Raw genomic sequence first — 18,948 nt, 5'->3', positions numbered from 1 at the left:
AGATATGGGGAGAGGAACATTCCAACCCAAAATAATTGTATCACAGCCAATCGATCAGCCAGAGCGTCACCACCCTCCTGATCCCGCGGCTGCCGAACACGCGCAACCCAAAATTCCATGCTGAAAAAACAACACAGAATCGACACCCATCCCTCCACAGAGATGATATTCCAGATCCCCCGCGGTTTCGATCAGTCCTCAGTAAGGAAAGACCATAAACGAGAGACGATGGACAACGGACGCGTTGCGCATCGAAATACGTTCATGACACGACAAGAGCGCGGATCCAGCGAGGAGCTGGGAGGATAATTACGCGGGACACCTCAAAGGATTCCTGAAACCCTTGATTCGGTTTTCCTCGTGGGATAAAGACGTTTTCCCGAAAAGTTCGTTCCCACCGAAAGAGCTTTTCCCCGCTTCAGAGCTGTGGAGGCAACACCGAGAATTTCGGGATCCTCATCCCAAGGGTCTTCGGACTTTCAAAAGCCGCGCCGAGCTGAATACAGCGCCATGTGCCGCTATGGGCCCCTCTCCCCTGCTGGATCCGTTGTGTCCGTCTGACCCAGCAGCCGGCGGAGAAGAGATAGGCATCGGCGGGTTTCCTCATGAGTCTGCCCGCTAAGACAGAGCTTGGGAGAGTACCACAACGGTAGCGCTGCCAGAGGCACGTGCCACAATAGTGTCATCGAATTCCTAGCATATTTAGGTGGTCGCGGCTGCAGTTCAAGAATATCGTGCACTCTTGTTCAGAGGATAAGAGGACATTCAAGAGTTCCCGCGAACTCTCAAACAAGGGAGTTTCCTCAAGGTGAGCCGGAGGCGCGTTTCGGAGCGTGTCGCGAAAAAATCCAAATTTGAGCGCGTTGTTGACCGTTGGATCTGGATCCGGTCCGACGTAGCCGAAGTTGAAGTTTGGCCCCTCGGAAAAAGTGTGACAAAGCGGTCGAAACGTCGTGGACGAGTTCGTACTGGTCAAAGTTTCGTACAGTCCAACGTGAGTCTGATTTTATTCTGCCGCATTGCCGAGCTTCATGGAAAATATTCGAGGAATTTCTTAGCTAGCTAGAGGCTCACCACTCGTCGTCACTACGTGTTGCCGCTCGAAATTCCTTGTAGTGTTCCGAGTGTGACACGAGTAGTCATTTCTTTCTGAACTCCGCTGGGCTACACAGCGAAGTACTGCGGCTGTGTTGAAACATTTTCGCCGTGCGGACGTTCTATTTCTCGCGGTTTCTGTGTCGGTGTCCTGGTCGGATCCGGGAGCGTGGTAGCGCTCTCGACTGAGGTTCGTCACGAGTTCCGCATAGTGGGTGCTGATGAGTTTGAACGTCGCTGATTTCAAGACCAAGGTGATTGATCCTCTGTGGAGGAGCGTGCTCTCCCTGTTGTCCCTGCATCGGACAAGGACTGTCGAATCAGGAGAGAGTCGAAGCCGCGCGTCGTAGTTGTGACTTCTGGTGATCTGTTCGACTAGGTCACAAAATTCGAAAATCCTCCGTCAAGTTTCGGCAGAGTTCCTCTTGGAGGATCGAGTTCGATGTACGATTATGAATTCGGATTTCTTGCAGGATGACCTCGTGGGCCCCGGGCTTTTCGGTGGAACCGAAAATAAAGCCGGATCCGGATGCGCCGACATCTCAGGAAAACCTAGACAACCAGTGTCAAGTTCCTCACGGCGAACGTCAGGAGCCGCAAGGCGAGGAAACGATCATTCCCGATGAGCTCAACAATACTCTAGTCATTCGGAACAACGCCTCCATCGACGGATATTCGTCACCGTTCTATGGGAAGCACGCGCCTCCTTACAGTGAAGTGAACTCGAACCTCACCATCGTCCCGACCAACACCCAGGGCGTGCAGGAGATAACGGAAATTCCCAAGCACTATCTCGATCAGAGCACTGTGTTGAAACATCTCGGTAAGTTTCTGACACCGCCCGTTGTGACCGTGATCATGAAAACACCCTCCTATATCGTTGATGCGTACCTTCGGTAAACAAGGAAATACGTAGCGAACCAAAACCGTGAAGCGAGTATCTTTAGCCCTGAACCGTCCGAAGACGCTCAGGGTCCTCATCAGCTCGTAAAGCAAATTCGAGTTATCGATGGAGCACTTGTTTCGTGGAAAGCAATGTTCTTATAAAGCTCTGAAACACTTGGAACTGGGCTCGAGACGATATCGGCACTCATGAGTGAGTCCATGCGACTCCCGCCGGAAACCCCCAACGATGCTCCCAATCCGAATCAAGTTCCTCAAATTTCTTTCTCTTATGCAGCGAAGGAGATCCAGACCCAACCGCAAGCCAGCAACCCTGCGACGCCAGCATCTTCATCTCCAGCGTCGATGCAGCCCCCAATCGAACCGGTTCCTCCGCCCCGGATGGCGATGAACGTCGGACTCATGCAGGAGGACAATGGCAGCCGCATAATCTCCATGCTGCTCTCCGAGAATCAGGCGATGAAAGCTGAGATAGAAATGTGCCACACAAAGGTACGTTGCTTGCCTGACAATATTCGGTGTCGGAATTTCTCCAGACCATCCAGAGGAATGGAGATGTATATGCAATGAATTCAACGGTTGATCGTAAACCCTTTTGGGGGGTAAAGCCCGAGAGTGAGTTCGGAATTCGCTTCTAGATCCTCCGCTTGGAACAGTTAGAGTTCGAATTGCAAAGTCTCAATGAAGCGCATCACGACGCTGTGAAAGCGAACGACCGACGTGAGAAACTCGAACTTTTGCTGCGAGCGAAGTTAGAACAGGAGGTACAGAAACTGAGAGCGTCCCGGTCGCAGCAGCCCGATACGACGGATCTAAAGCAAGAACTCTCGAAACGGGATGTCCTCATTTCACAACTCCTTGGCCAAAGTGAGTTTGATTACTAATTATTATTCAGGAATTAATTAATCAATCGAATGAGCGGCGAAGCTGCCGCTGACGGAGTGGCTCGACTTGACTCCGACGAGCTCACGCAGACATTGTGATACGTTCCAGATAAAGAACTCATCAGTGAGAAGGAGAGGAAAGATATCGAAATTCAAGCTCAGAACGTAACGCTAGCGGAACAACGGAAGCATATCGAAATACTCGACCATGCACTGACGAAGGCTCAAGCGAAAATCGTCCGACACGAGGAGGAGATTCGGAAAAAAGAATTCTACGCCGAACGGGTTCACTACCTGCAGAAAGCGATTCAGCAGATGCAAGTGGCGAGCGAAAGACGGCTCGAGATGGAGAAGAAGATGCGGTCCGAGCTGGAAAAAGACTTGCAGAGCCTAGGCCGTAAGGCGGGAGACGGCGACGACGTCCGCAAAACCATACGGGAATACGAGGAGAAGGTTGTGGCCCTCGAGGGCGAGGTCGCTCGTCTTGAACAGAAGTACCTCGAGGAGAGTGCTCTCCGACAGATGGCGGTGGACGCTGCCTCGGTACCGAAAGACGCGCGCATCGCCGCTCTTGAGAGGAACTCCTTGGAGACCGAACGCCTGATCACGCAGGCAAGGAGCGACAAGCTTCGTCAGATGGATGAGCTTCACGCCGCTCAGCGGAAATGTGCAGAACTCGAAAGTCGGCTAAAAGATATGGAGAGTAGACTGGCTGAGAGAGATGCAATGATTCGCGTGCTACAGCACAGCAGCTCCATTCACGCCAGAGCTGCCAGTTCCGTCGCATTAACGCACCACAGAAGGTGAGAACGAAGATCCGAATTTCCTCGGTTCGTCCCGCATCAGGAGGGCCGGTGTAGCTACGGTATTCGACTGTGTCTAAAAAGCATTTATTTCTCCAGGACCGGGAGCAAAGATGAAACGATTCCGGACCGAGCAGCTCTCGATGAATCATTGAAAGAGTTCGGATCACGGCTAGCTAACAAGGTATGGAGAATCCAGGAGTTTTCTTCTTGAAATTCGGGATTGTGATAATCACGATGCCTAAATTGGGTAGATGGAAATGCTTTCCAAGGTCATGGAAAGAAGAGTCCCGCTGGAGAGTCGACTTGGGAAATAATTCACCAATTGTAGTACGGTGATTCGAAAATTTCTGTATACAAGGGCTCCCGGTGGTCTTGCGGTAGCTGACGTCATGCCATCGACGAGGGCTGCTCGCCGCGCCATCCGCTTAAAAGCTAACTTAAAAGCGCCGAGGGAGCATAGTTGACGAACAATACGTTTCTGTTTTCAGTTTTTCTTCTGAGTTGGGTCTCCCGACTCCACTTTTGGTCTGCAATTTTATGGCATATTTTACGGCTCATAGGTCGATGAAAACGTTCCTCAGGTACTTTGAGAGCGTGTGAAACTTCCTAACTCGGGCTGTTCAGCCGATTGCTGTGATCCTCCCACATTAACTCGCCCTACCTGTGAGACTTTTATGGGATGATCGTCATGTCCGGCTTGGACGAGAGTCGTGGGGGTCCACTTCGATGACAGATAGCGGAGAGGAAAGAAGCCGGGAAGCATGGAGGGAACGGGGCACTCATCTCGTGCAGGCGAAGCGAGCGGATCTCGTGGCGAATAGTTCTTGATCGTGTCTTCCTATTGCAGGCGGCTGTCCGTGGAACGGGACGCACCATCCAAAACATCGCTCAGAAGCGACCGAGTTCAGTTTCGAAGTCGACCTCAAATCTCAATTCTGCGGTTCCGAACGGGGACGTCAAACTGACGACGTCCGCTCCTATCAATGAATCTGACACTGAGGATAGACTGGAGCTCAGGGAATGGTGTGTCTGAGGGAGTCCCGTACTTGTTGTCGGCTGGCCAAGGTGTCCGTGTGAGACAACGCGACACCGTAGCACGGAACGAGGACGCGGACGACGTCTGCTTCTCAGTTCAGGTTCTGTTCAATCGGAATCTTTAGTGAGATTATATTTGAGAGACTCCGGCACACCGTCGGAAGCCAAGCCTGTCGGAAACGATCATGTGTACCATGATGATCTGACGCTCCTTGAGTCTCATTTCTGCAGTCGCGGCCAGCTCGTCGAACGAGTGTCCGACGACGACCTTCGACAACATCTCTGAAATGACTCGTCTCCGAGCTATTATCGACTTCGCTGAGCGGCTCGACGGGACTGTTGCTCGGAGCTCGAATTGTGCCACAGCGCTTCTAACCAGCAGCTTCCTGCGACGCGTTGCATATGAGGCTGCGCTTTCTTTATAGACACGAAATGGATCGCAAGTTTGAAGTAGGCTCATGTTCACTTATTTTAAGAGACCTCGTAGCTTGAGGTCGATCGCCACTTGTTGTACAGGAATGAATCACTGTTAGGAATGAATATTCTTCTCTCAAGAGAAACACATTCGGTGTGCCAACCTATTTATTGAGCTGTTTCTATAATAATCGATTGTTAAAAGAGTCAATTCTTGAAGCATCTCCCGGATTAGGAATTCACTCACGGAAGCACAAGTCTACGCAAAGACTGATAATTACGAAAATCCGTGACCGACTCGAGGGTCGAAGTTGACCGGGATGCTGGCATCCCTGAAATAAAATGGAGCTTTGATATGAAAATCTATGATTTTTCCTTCTTCGACGCTTTGAATAATTCAACGCTTTTGCGTGACTGGCTCGCTTGTCGGAAGCACGGTTCATCCTTTCTCGACAGGAGTGGCGCCTCCGGCATGTTGGGAGCGAGGAGAGGATGTCTTCGCCCATTGTCCGATGAGATATTCTACGATCCTCCCATCTCTCGTGAGCCCTGCGGTTTGCTCAGCTGTTCTCTCCTCTGCCCGCTCATACTCCTAATGAGCACTGCGGACACCATGGAAATTGAGGAGCGCCTCTTCTCCGCTCTCCCACAGAATACACAAAGTACAAGGAAGGATTTCGGCGGATTCATTGAGAGCTTGATGTTAAGCGCCAGACTCCCTTGGCAAAACTCTGAGCTGCCTGGCTTCCGACAAATAATTTCTCAGGGATTGCATGAGCCCACGGGAAATCGGAGCGACACGGAAAATCTCCGCGAAAACGCTCAGTCAGCGGATAATAAATCCGGGATTGCTTTCGCGAGGGAATATTACCGGAAGGGGGCTCCGTCAGAGTCACCAACGGATGAATCCACGATTTGTAAGCATCGAAACCTCAGATAGGGAGCGACCTTCCCGTTGCTTAAGGCAATGAGGCGGCGTAGAAACTTGAGTTCGGATCATCAGCTAGATTTAGAGGTGGGTACTCGCATCTTTCCTTTCCGTAGCGAGGAGTTAACCGAGACCGAGTACACTCCGTGCAAAAATCGAGCAGAATTCTCGTAGCGATCGGGATTGGATTCGAGATTCGGCGCTGAGAACTGCGATCACTCTTCCAGGCGGCAACACCAGGGCCTGCGAAGAGCACGGGGGAGCTGGTTGATCCATACACATAGTCACTCGGCAATACCGAAGTTGTTGTCTTCATTCGGGAAATGGGGGACTGAAGAAATCTCCGGAAGCTTTTAGCCATGACAAACTTTCCTGGTCACTCCTGCCCTTGGAGGGAAGCCGCAGTCCTTTCGGCATCTCGATACGGAGCCACCATGTAACCTCATCCCAGATCGCTGAAATTTCGGAAGGAAAGGTGTACGGGGAAATGAGCTAGCCCCCCGGAGAACTCCCTCGAGCGATTCTCACTCTCAGGATCCTTCTTCTGGGTGAAACCGAAAAATGCAAGGATTGTGAATCTGGCCACCGGAAGCATCGAAGAACGAATCGGATCGAGTCGAGCAAAGACCATGCGGAAGGTTCCAGTCTCGACGTGTGAACAATATAACAGTGGCGAACTTATTGAACGGCGTCACTGACTGTGTGAGTAGTGCAGTGTATTGATCCTCCGTCGAGTGGATGACGGGAGAAAGCCAGCCAGCCACGGAGCTAGCGGAGAGGGAGGGATGCGGCAGTGGACAGCGGCTCGAGGAGTATTGAAGCAAACACCTTAGCGCGCTGTCAATATGCTGCGAGGGGATTTTCATCCGACTTCCGGAAGATGGTCGCGGAGAGATCCATTTTTACCCCATTCGGCTCCGACAAGGGAGCCATCTGATGAAGAAAGGTGCAAAGCGATCAAATCTTGATGAACGTAATTCCCCACATTTTCCGCTGAACCTCGTCCTGGGATTGAGGAGCGACTGTCTTCTCCGCATTGTTAAAAAATGCTCTATGTGACGCTGGAATGCTCGCTCAGAGAGAGGCATCGTACCGTTGCGAGGCGCAGGAAGCTTTATCAACTTTGCAAGAGCCCGTCGAGGCCAGAATACGATGGGGCACCTGTGAGCGAACGGAATAACGAGCAACGCGGTAATGATTCGCTCATATCAACGCACGAGCACCAGTTCCAGGACAAGTCCATTCACTCACCGCAAGCGGCGACGGTCATAACACACAAAACTGTCACGCTAATGACCGCAACAATTTTAATACTTTTGTTTACCGGCCAGACTCCGTAACAACAGGATCCATCGTCTGCTCTTTCCGGGACAAGGAGAGCTTGATGGGAGTGTTTCGGGTTCAGAGCTCGATCATACCGGTGCCAACAGATGACCCAGACTCTAATTTCTAGAGGCCTAAAGCCATAACCTCACATCAGTCCTCAGTCTCTCATTGGGTCGAGGGCATGCCGTATCCGCCGGAATGCAGCGGCGCGGCATCAATTGGATTTCCAGCATCAAGAACCCGGGATCGGACCCGGAATCGAAACTTTGAGGATTGGCGCGGATCACAGCACCATTCTCTCGAGCAAAGTTGCTCACGGAATGGAGGGGAAATCTCGAGCGTAGTCGGTCTCAGTCGAGGCTACTCCTCAGAAAACATTCCCGTCGTTCCGTCCTTATCGTCGCTGCGTCTGTCGACATCGGCTTGCAGAAATCGGACGTGGGAGAGCGCGGCGCTGCTCCCCATCTCGAGGTACACCCTGTTGCTGTTTTTTTTGCTCGGCAGAGCATCGATATCTCGGATTTCGTCTTCGCACTGTCAGCTCCCTAGGAATGAACATCAAAAAGCGGCCCACGGTGCTGGCGCGGTACGGACATCGGAGACCAGTATTTTCGGCAAATTTTCTGAACCAATTCAGATTTTCTGCGCAAAACGCTTGGCTCCTGGTCCACCGCCGATGCGATCCGCCAGGGCATTCTCATGCGTGAGATGAACTCGCGCATACGCGCACCCGCGCATTAGCATCCGTCTAATCGAAGGAAAAATTCACGAGCAGTTGCGGTGCTGCTACACGCCAGCCTCGCCAGAACACGAGAGGGGGGATCCTCGTCTGAATCTCATTTGGTTTGCTTATGGAATCCACTCGCATCCTCTGAGCACAGTCTCTGGATAGCTCCGGGTCCCCTGAGACTTCGCGAACTTGTTTTGAGTTCGTTCCTGAAAACACCCTCCCTCCATTCCTGCTATTCCGCCTGTGTTCATGCACGTACGCTGCCGTTATCATGAGAGAAGTCTCTCGGAACCTAACGGGAAGCCCGCAACGACCACATGGCACCCAAACATTGGAGGTTAGAACGCCAATTGCGAGAGCTGAGCATGAATATCGATATAGTTCGGCAAGATATGTATGTATAACGAATCGTCTGACATGTCGCGGGAACTCATTGTTAAGATTATTCAACGGAATGAGGAAACCGCGCGAAATCCTCGTGGATATCCTCATTCACTACTCCCTGGAGTTTTCTCGAGGAAGCTGATCGACCTCGGAAAGCGCGCGCCCTCCTCACGAATGTTCGTGAAACCAGCCCCTCACCCAAGGACCCTCCTCGGCTTTGGGGATAATTCAATCTCTCGAATTTCGGGGATCGAGAAATTGCGACCAACTGAGAAGATTTCGCGTTTTCATTGCGATTCTCCACGACCGATCTTCCCATGAAAGTAGGTACGTGCAAAATCTCACTTAGAGGATCCCCATGAAATGCTGTTTCGGGTCGCTTTGTCTCGGAACCAGGAGAAAGACCTTCCGCGTGCTACAACCGCCAGCTCCGACTTCGTCAATGCTGCTAAAACAGGAAATGTTCGGTCAGAGCTCTGTATCTTCGACATCTACCCGTTCTCTTGTCGTCGAAGGAATTCCGGAATTCCTGTCGAATTCTCACACGAAAATCGAGCGTTCCCCTCTCTGACGGGTGCCATGGTAACGTCGCGGAAGTTGTGAGAAACTTAAACATTCCGATGTGAATTAGAGCTTCCTATGCCAGTGGGCTGAGGACGTGGGAGCATCGCGAGGGGCTAGTTTCTAGCGGCTAGTGTGACTCTCGGAGCCGGCCTTGCGGAATCCCTTTCCAATCTGCGGGAGAAAAATGCTGGAAAGCTCCCCTTCGCGGAGCTGAGGTCCTCACGGATCAGTAAACAGCCTTTCGGATGGAGATCAAACGGTGTGGATTTGTTCGAGAAGCGATTCTCCCGCCATGGACCGTGTTGTGATCGTACACGGATATTTCCATATTTATTCATACACCGGACGACGGCACACAAACTTCACCGCACTGCCTCCAAGTTTCACTGGTCGTTGGGCTGTTCGCCGGGGGGCCGGCCGGTCGGCGTTCAGCCAGCCGAGGGACACGAAGCCTCACACAGATCTCGCGTTCGTCCTGCAGTGCTCCTTCACTGCGGGTGTCGGTCCTGAAATGAAATTCTCCGCTGCCTGTTGCCTCGGTAGCGCGTCTCCTTTTCACTCTCTGGGATTCAAGACCCGTTCCTTTGCAGCTTCATGCGTGGCGGTCTAAGTGTCCGAGATGACTCAAAATGAAACAGGAATCCAGGTCGGCGTACGACCCGAAGAACAAGATCTTCGTCGAGCGTTTAGAGCAATTCCTCAGTCCCCCGTCATTTAAGGCCGAGAGCTCATCGTAAATCATTTAGAATACCTGATGGAAGACGTTACGAGTCTGCCGTGGCTTTTGGCGAATATGGAGTCAGTTTCCCCTGCTCCACTGCGAGGGCGCGTGATAGCCTGGGATCGGACGGCATGGGATGTTCTCTCACTTCAGTCCGTAATTGACGATACTGACCCGCTTCAGTTAATAGAGAACCGCTTTCGGGAGTTTCTCTCTGTTCAAGCCCTGCACGAAATGGGACCCGTCTCGGATAGCGATTGATCCCGCGGAGACGGCGCGGCGTCGCGACTTCCTGCGGCCGCCCTCGCGGCGCCGCACCCAGCACTTGTCTGCGATCTCTCGACAAACACGATTAGGGGGAAACTTGGGCCCACAAGCCTCACGGGCCTTCACCCTCGGAAATATCAAGATCATCCATCAAACCCAAACCGGAACATCTTTGTTCCAGACAGTTAACAGAGCAATACATTCTCAGGGAGCTGCGGCGAATTGCGGGAACATCGGTTCGCGCCGGTCCCCCAGGAAAACCTGCGCGAGAATATGTTAGCCGAGTGAGCGGAGCTCAGACGACGGCGACTTCCACGAGCGATGAGAGGAACATGGAAGCGATCACTGGAATCGGGAGGATCGAACGATGCGGCGGAGAGAGAAAGCGGCGGCAACGAAACCAACTTTATCGGCGAAGAGAACATGGAGGCTACATCTACTTGGTATTATTTTCCAGAGAGCGCGTTCCCTCTCTGGGACGGATCCAAGGACGGGAACAGGAGGGCCTGGATAATATGCGGGACAGCGGTTAGGAGAACGGCATCGTTTCCTCGACCTGACCCAGAAGCATCGCCAGAGGGGAGCGGAGCTGAATCTCGTTTCCCCAGAATAGTCTCCCTAATGTTATACGCTATTTCCGGGCGAGAAGATGAGCGGTACAACTTCCTCGTGGCCTTGGCGTCGGGGAAGCGCTCGGCCCAGCCTTTGAATCCGCGCTAATCAAGATTTATCCCCACAGCCCATGTAGCGAGCGCTGCTCCTCCATGCCGCGCCGTCAACGCATTCGGTGGCGCTGAGGCTTACCAGAGGTTGTTGCACGTGTACATACATATATTCGGGAAGACGAATGCGACGGTACTCACGCGACCGTCGGCCAATCTGGTCATCCATTCAGCCGGCGCTGTCTTCGAGCGAGACGGCGCATGGCGTCGGATCGATCGATAGCTCCTGCACGAGGAAAAAGAACAGGAGACGAACGAATAAGGAACGGCAACAGCCCATCATTCCCTCATCCCGATTGAAGTAGAGCTCCAAAGGGAGCCATAGTAATAATTTCTCATCGATGAATCATGCCGCATTCAAGTTTTATGAGAATGGTCAGGACGAACGATTCAGGTGGAGCGAAGCAAATAATGTCTTTATCGACGGTGGATGAATAAGCCGAGGAACTGCTCGCAAGGGGCAGTTCGAATACGCACAGTCGGCTCCATGGAAGGCTGTATATCTTGGTGACTTTGCTTTCGGGCTTGAACTCCGAGCATCTCCGCTCCTTTTCCGAATGCAATCCTCAGACACGTGAGGCGGACCAGAGAAGTTTTTCGGGCCGTCAGGTGGTTCGCTCGTCTGGAAGTCACACGAGAGAAATATGACCGACACCAGCGCCTTCATTCGCTCATGCGGGCTCTAGGTGCTTGGTCGATTCCTGGCTGAGCCGGTCTATCATCTTCATCTCCCTCTTTGGCTATGCAAAGGACGATGCCGACACTATCTCTTATACAAAAATATACGGGAATGAAGTCTTCTCCCCATCCGTGCAGGCATCGTTCAAATAGGGGGAGGCCGACGGCGCGCGGCGGAAAAAAAATGGGGGAAACGAAGGGAGAAAAAAAGGAAGGCAGGCTCACTTGCTCCTTTGAAGGAAAGCAGACGCTGTCTGTTCGGATTTCCTCTCAGTCAGGGGGACCGGGGCACCTAGAAATATTCTCACTAAACCATCAGACTTCATTCCAAAACACGATTGAGGGGTAGGCGCAGGAAACGAGCCGAGAAACGCAGGGCGGAATCCCGTTAATTCCGCCGGTAAATAACGTCGTGACAAGCGGCGTTTCTCTCTGATGAGATTCATTGGGTGATACATTGTCTAAATAAAATTTGTCGGACACCTATGGATGTTGGTACGACCATCGTATATAGAAATATTGCCAGGAGCTCCTACTCCTCGTGGGAATGCGGTCGCGGTATTCATCTCGCCAGGGGGCCCATCGGAACACCTATCTCATGACGAATTTTTCTTAAGAGAGATCGTCACGGATGGAGCTGGGGCGGTATAACGAGCCGACCCCCCTCACTAAACGACTGGCTTCTCCGAGGAGCTCCAAATCAGAGCCCGCCGGACTCGGGGCTTTTCGAAATGTCGCTCTTGCCTAGCCTTCATCGAACGAGTTTCCGATAGCACTCGTCCCATCCTCCGGAGCCGACCGTGAGCTCTAACGGAATCGCCGTCGCGTATTAAACAATGTTCGAATCTGCCGACAAGCAATCCATCGGGGTTGGACGGGTGAGTTCGGTCGTGGGATTACCGGACGCAGCTGGACGGATCTGCGGTCGATGCTCACGCGGCTGTTTCATTGCAGTTTTTGCGTTCCCATCGACATCGAGGGACGAGTCAACCGAGCGGGCTCTTACGTTCGAGCAACCCTCACCGTTCATACTGGACTTCGAACACGATGTGGGGTAGTCTCGGATATGTTATTTGGGGCCGATGTTGGGGGAATTCAATTATTGTGTATTCATGATCCGGTCAGGTATTACCGTCGGTCTGATCCGCTGTACATATCGGAGTAGCGGGGAGAATCCATCAAATGTTCGTCATTCGCTGCTTGACTCCGGGTCTGACGTCATCTTACCGGTATAGGAGTCTTTCCCGTACCGCACGAACATCCAACTAATCCACTCACTCATTTTGTTCCCTATCAACCCTCGACCCCTACATTTATTTTCCCCCGTTGATTCTCCCGATCGCAGGGTCTGTCTTCTATCATATCTCCACAAACTCATGCGGGAGCATCATGCTTGGGGATCTGCACTTTATTTACTCGAATACGAGAGCGACGGGAAGGCTTTCATACAGACGAATTTGTGAGTATACACCTACGGTAGAATAATGTATACATATACCGCGAAGATTGCACTGTGCTGCAACGAGGCTCAGATGGGCCCACGGACCTAAGACAGGAATTGCCTTATGGTGCCGAGCTCGAGTCGTCTAATTATGTGGCCTAATGCGCGCGAGGGTGGGAGAGAGAGAAGCAGCATGTTGAGACGCGAGTCTCCAAAAGTCTCCCCAAACACGGATGCTCGAATGGTTTCTGATGAATTTCTCTAGCTAAGCGGAAAGGAGATGGAGCGTCCAGCTGATGCTGCCGCCGGAACTCCGTCTATTTCCGGCGTCGATACACAGGGAGCCCACGCGGGAGGAGTTCCTCGCCGCAAACGGATAGGAGCCGAGGGAGCCGAATCGGAGAATCAATTTCTTGTCATCTCTTAGCAGAGAGCACGAGGAAGCTTCCTTGAAATTAGAAGTCAAAATGGGGGAAATAACTTCGTCAGCCGCGTTCGCAATTTCTGCGAATTAGCAACCCAAACCTCACCCGCCATCGATCTTGACCAGAGAGGAACAACAACAAGACGTGGGAGCTACTAGCGACGCCGAAGTGGAATGGGTCGAAGAGACCCTGGCTCGAGGCGCGGACCGAGGAGCGATCCTGTTCACACGTCTACCGAAGGCGGGGACCTGTCGGAAGCCGTGTTCTCGAGGCAGAAGTCTTCGGAGTCGGGCCGATGCGGTCGGCCCACACTGAACTCATACGCTGATCGGGGAACATGCATTAAAGGGTAAGACAGCGACAGCAGTGGGTATCGCGTCGTCGCTTCCCCTGTAGGCGTCGTCCGTAGCGACCGCCACGACCAACGGCCTCCGCCAACATCACCTCCGAGGAAGCCAAGATCCTACAAGCGGTCGAGCGAGCCGTTGCCAGTCCGACCGAGATTATTTATAGAGAGCACGACGCTGAAGCGGCGATGAAGCCCGGAATAGAATGATAGCAAAGGCTAAGGGCTTCCCACGCGTGTAGACGGTCGCGGCGGCAAACAAACCCACGGGCGATTCACCAAGACGCTCACTTGCTCGTCCGCCCGTTCGTCCGTCCGTCTGCACCAGAGATTCCCATTCTTATCGCTCCGGCTTATTCCCTCCGATTGATTGGCCGACCGGGCAGCGACGTGCGACGCCTCGCCGAAGTTCATGTAGATGACGACGGAGTCCGCTTGCCTTGATCGATCATCGGCCGAGCAGGCGGCGGCGGCGGCGGCTCACAATCAGATGACAGCTCACCTGGCAGCTTCATTGCGCGCACGTATGGCAAACAAGACCCGCGGGAGGCAAAGTCGCAAGGCCCCGATCGCTTTGGCGCACACAATACGTTCTGCGTCAGAACAGTGCGAGGGTCCCCGCTTGCCCCGGAGATGAAATATAGCCCGAGGTTATTTCCGTCACGGAACAGGCTGAGCTCATTTAAACGCGTTTAAAGGCGTTGGGAACAGATTTTGTAGACGTTGCACCCGCCGGGTAGAGAGTGAACGCAGGCTTGAGAGGCCTTCATAATCGTTTGCGACCGCTAATGAAAGCGAATTTATTCTGGACCGTAGACTTCGGATCACTCTCTCCAGACGCCGAAAGATGTGGCGGCCACGTTCGCCGTTGTTCCATGCCGGAGCAAGCGGCCCTGTCGCAGAAAGTTAGCCTGATCTGACAGAGAGTGCTTATTCCTGCTTTCACTGCAGAGTGAGAACAGCGGGAATCTCACGCCTATTCCCGCTGTGAGCGTTGCCGACAAGCGACGGAAAACGCGCGCGCCGCCCCACCGCGGTTTTCGCGGCAACTTCCGACGGGAATTCTCGGATTCTCTGAAATAGTTTCAAGGTCAGCCCGCTTGCTCCGCCGACGACGAGGAGCTCGTTTCGACGTCTACGAAATTCGGATGCATCGGCCTCCGGTCGTATATATATTCAATATCGTCTCGAGCTCGTTTTCGGATGAAACTCCCTGTCAGACCCGGACTTGGTCAGTGTTCAGACGCTTCCGTTCCCAGACGAGCGGGCGGACGAGCGAGCGGGCGGGCGCACTCAGTTGTGTTTTGTTCGAACGTGGTATATTGCTGGTAGTCGTCGTCGTCGTCGTCGACGTCGTTCCAACGTTCGGTGGCTCCCTCTACGGAGCGCTCGGTAGGGCTCTTACCAAGGAGGAGGGCTCCAGGAGAGGACCCGAGGGCAGGCGAACGCAAGCCCGCCAGGCAGCGAGCAAGCAAGTAAGCAGGCAGGTCGGCAGGCAGGCGGATGTTCTGTTCATGGAGCAGAGAGGCCTTCCCTGCTCTCCATAGCTCCGAATACCATCTTGCACTATCTTTGTTTGGCCTTTGACGAGCACTCACAGTTGTGTACATTCATTCATTCGTTCGTTCGTTCATCCATTGGTTCCCTCCCGCCCGTTCGGTCGTCGATTCGTTCGTCCGTTTGTGCGCTCAACCGTTCTGGGCAGCTCGGCCGTCGGACGCAGCCTGGTCGATGTAGTCCACTAGTGAGAAGCCAACCGAACCAAACGAGTGCCTGTGCCGACGCTTGTTGTTGTCGTTGCTGTAGGAGTAGCGAAATATACACATGCGGAGATCTTCGCCACAAATACACCGAAGTACCAGCAGCAGGAAGTCAGCAAAAGCAGCAGCGTAACCAACAACACCTGACGGTTCCAAACTATCTCGACGACAACGACCGATCAGAAGTGCTCCGTGCCGCATCTCAGCTTGTGCTCTGCGTGTCCAAGATTGAGCAAATCCCCACGAACCGAGTGAATAACGCGTTCCGAGATCGAGGAACAACATCCCGTCCAGGAGCGACGACAACTGCAGCAGCAGCATTGTTCGTTCAGCGAGCCGTGGAGTCAGTGGTTCGGATGTGATCGGATACGCTGGGTGTGAAATTGTTGTGTGAGGTGAAACAACCAAAACAACTGAGGATACTGGTGCGGAGATCTATCGGTGTCGTCGACGCCCGCGAGGGCTCCCGACCGAAGCCCGTGCGACGTCGTTTGCCGCTATTCCGGAAAAAAAAGGAGCGAGTTGCTTGCCGTCGGATTACTTCTCGGGTGTGAGCGCTGCCGCCACGCATGACTTTCTGAGCGAGAGCTCGATGACGACGACGCCGCCGCTTGGGACACCTTCACTCAGTAAGACGGCGACGATGATGGAAAACTTTGTTCCCGAATCCCGATCGCCGACCACCCAATCCGCGATCGGCTGACTGTTTATTTCTTCGTCTCCCACGCAGTTTTTACTACTGTTGACGTTGTTGTCGTCGACGTCGTCGTCGTCGGTGCTGTGGCGGCGACGGCGGAAGTTATGGTGGTCTCTCGCGCCGGAGTCAGTCCGATTCCTCAGGTCAATGGAACTTTGCCCTGAAACTGTTGCTTGTTGATCGAGAACGGACCGGAAAGTAGAAATTCCCGGGGAAGCGAGAAAGCGAGACGCCGTTCGACTCCGTGTGGACAAAAGGGACGGAGAGGAGGAAAAGCTAAAGGTCGTCGGGGAAAACGAAGGACTTCCCAACTCGTCGTCCCAAATTCAAAAATAGCTGAGGCACGCGCAGCAGCGAGAGCAATCCACACTTCGCAACGATGCTCTTCGTAACGGAATTCCATTTAGAGCTGGCGACGTGTGCGCTAACGACAGGATAGCGGCACGATTTGCTGTCGGGGGCGGTTGGCCAAGTTGACTGACCCGCGTCCGTATATAAGCATCATCACATAGGAACAGAAACAATAGGAGCCGTCGCAAACTCGATTCGAGTCACAGCACGCAACTCCAGCTGCCTTCGGTTGATGTTCGTTGACGTGTGTCCCCTTTAGCTTACCGCTATTCTAACGAGTTGGGGGCTTCCGAAGAAACTACGACGACAGGAACGAAGACCACGATGGCATCATCCACGACCAATACGACGAGAGCCAAGCGGAGCTAGAGCTCGAGCTCGTCAAACGGGAAGAGCTGCTGGTACTACAACGACGAAAGCAACAACAACAACTACTACTATTGCAGCAGCAGCAGCAACAACCATAGCAACAATCGAACACTTAGGGCCGCGATTCAATCACAAGTAGTTCGGACGAGAGAGACAGAATTCGAGCTGGAATTTTACAACAGCCACAACAACACCGCCGCCACCGCTTCGAAACATCGACGATCCGCTTAAGAGCGTCAGGCCACTTCCGACAAGTGGACCAGTCAGCCAATCAAGCGAGTCAGAGAGAATTTCTCCGAGGAGAAATTCAAAATCGATTTAGCGCATCTTATTTCAACTGAGCCTCATCGGTTCATACATCGCCGTGAGCTAGTGATCACCTTATCACAATGTGAGTACGAAGACGACGACAGACCCTTTCGTATTATTTTCAATACGCTCGACCGCCCAAGGACCTGGCTCCGATCCAAAGGCCGGAGAGAGCTTTGCGCCTTTTGTTCGCGGCCATTCGGAATTTTCCAGAGACCCTCGAGCCTGCGAGAGCTTGATGACTCACTCGTCAGAGGGAACACGGAAGACAGTCCCTATCGTGGATCAGTAATTATTTCCCGCGGAATTATTTTACCATCAGGTATCTAGGTATCTGCCTGCCTTGTCGATGTGGCTCTGTCTGAATTCGCTCAAGGAAAATTACTCGCTCGAATTTCGCGAGAAAAACCGTAGCTTCGGCCGACGTCGGCGAGGGCTCCACCGACCTATCCGAGAATAGACCGGCAACTTGAGCTCTCGGCACCTCGCTTCGGATGATGAGGGAGTGCTCAGAAAAAACAGAAATCCAGGGTCTCGGATAGGATTAGACAAGAAATTGATTCGGAAGGATTAGGTAATTGCGGATTGTACATACATGTGTACGTAAACCCTAAATCGGCTTCCACGCGGGGGAAAAAAGAAGGAAAATATCCGGCGAATTTCAGTTCCCGGAAGGCTCTGAACGCACGGCAATTGATCACGATTCCGATCAATAAGCTTGATGCAGACTCTTTTGCTCGGGCTTAAGATTCAAACTCGGGGGAAGGGGAACAACAAGCGGCTGTAACGCCGAGCGAGCGGAATCGACTCGATGAAGCTACTTGTTACTCTCTGGGAACCCACAGACGGTAAATTTAGTAGGCTGTTCCGCTCCAGCTCTCTGGATGTAGGTTGGCTATCGTTAGGTCGCTGTCGCTTCTGTTGCCTCCAGTGTTGCCAGCGAACTGACTGATCCGTGGCCAGGCGATGAACTCCCAGCATTGGAAGCGTGCGGGCAGACGGCGACGACCCTCTCGTGTGGGTAAACGAGAGCATCGGCGAGTTCCGATCTGGAGCATCGCTCGAGACAGATTCGATGGAGGAACGCTCGACGGAGACATACTTCAAGACTCGAGTCGATACACAGCTCCCGATAAATCTCTCAAAGGCCAACCACCCATTCGCTTCGTCGTAGAAGCCGCCATCCGATAGGAATACCGAGCTTGCGCAGGTTGTCGTCCGTGTGTACGCGCTCCGGTAGCATTTGCTCATTCCTATCATTAAGGTCGTTTTGAATGGGGCGAACTGGGGAGCAGAGACAGGCGAATGGCGGGGAGACGTTGAACGTGGACCACGACTTTCAAATCGATTTTTGAACACGATCGATTCGATTTGCCATAGTTTCTCAATTCTAAACGTCTTCGGAGCTGTTCATGGGCACTGCCTCATTCAAGCTTCGGTAGTGAGATAATAAATAGAAGAGCGAACGACATCGAAGGGCGGGTATCCGAATACGGTGGGCTGGAATAGGCATATACGTTAATTTCAGAGGAAAAACGCATCCGAAGTCAAAGCTCAAACCAGCAGAGAGATTGCAGAAAAAAATAAGGTCGAACACGACGGTGGGAGAGAAAAAAACGCCCGAGACAGAGAGCCCAGCGCCATCAGACCATTGTTAATGGCTCCACCGAGCCGTTCTGTTGCTTCAGCCATCCGAAGGACAGGACTGTGTTCCTTCGCTTAGCGCCCGAATGTTTCTTCGTTAAACTGTCTCCCGCATTATCGATCCGCAGACCTGATGAACAAACAGCTGA

At 52.8% G+C, this 18,948-nt stretch overlaps 1 protein-coding gene across 1 annotated transcript; it reads left to right on the top strand.

The window, feature by feature from the left end:
* Nucleotides 1-911: 911 nt before the first annotated feature.
* Nucleotides 912-4,835, top strand: LOC100902190 (angiomotin). Its single transcript, XM_018642058.1, has 7 exons — nucleotides 912-994; nucleotides 1,569-1,918; nucleotides 2,276-2,490; nucleotides 2,637-2,865; nucleotides 2,992-3,685; nucleotides 3,785-3,869; nucleotides 4,536-4,835. The coding sequence occupies exons 2-7, from the start codon at nucleotides 1,570-1,572 to the stop codon at nucleotides 4,719-4,721; spliced, it is 1,758 nt and encodes a 585-aa protein (XP_018497574.1). The 5' UTR covers nucleotides 912-994; nucleotide 1,569; the 3' UTR covers nucleotides 4,722-4,835.
* Nucleotides 4,836-18,948: the final 14,113 nt, after the last annotated feature.

The sequence above is a fragment of the Galendromus occidentalis genome, unplaced genomic scaffold, assembly GCF_000255335.2.
Source record: "Galendromus occidentalis unplaced genomic scaffold, Mocc_1.1 scf7180000075417, whole genome shotgun sequence".
Taxonomy (NCBI): domain Eukaryota; kingdom Metazoa; phylum Arthropoda; class Arachnida; order Mesostigmata; family Phytoseiidae; genus Galendromus; species Galendromus occidentalis.
The sequence above is the reverse complement of the archived record's forward strand: the minus strand, read 5'-3'. Positions and strand labels throughout refer to the sequence as shown.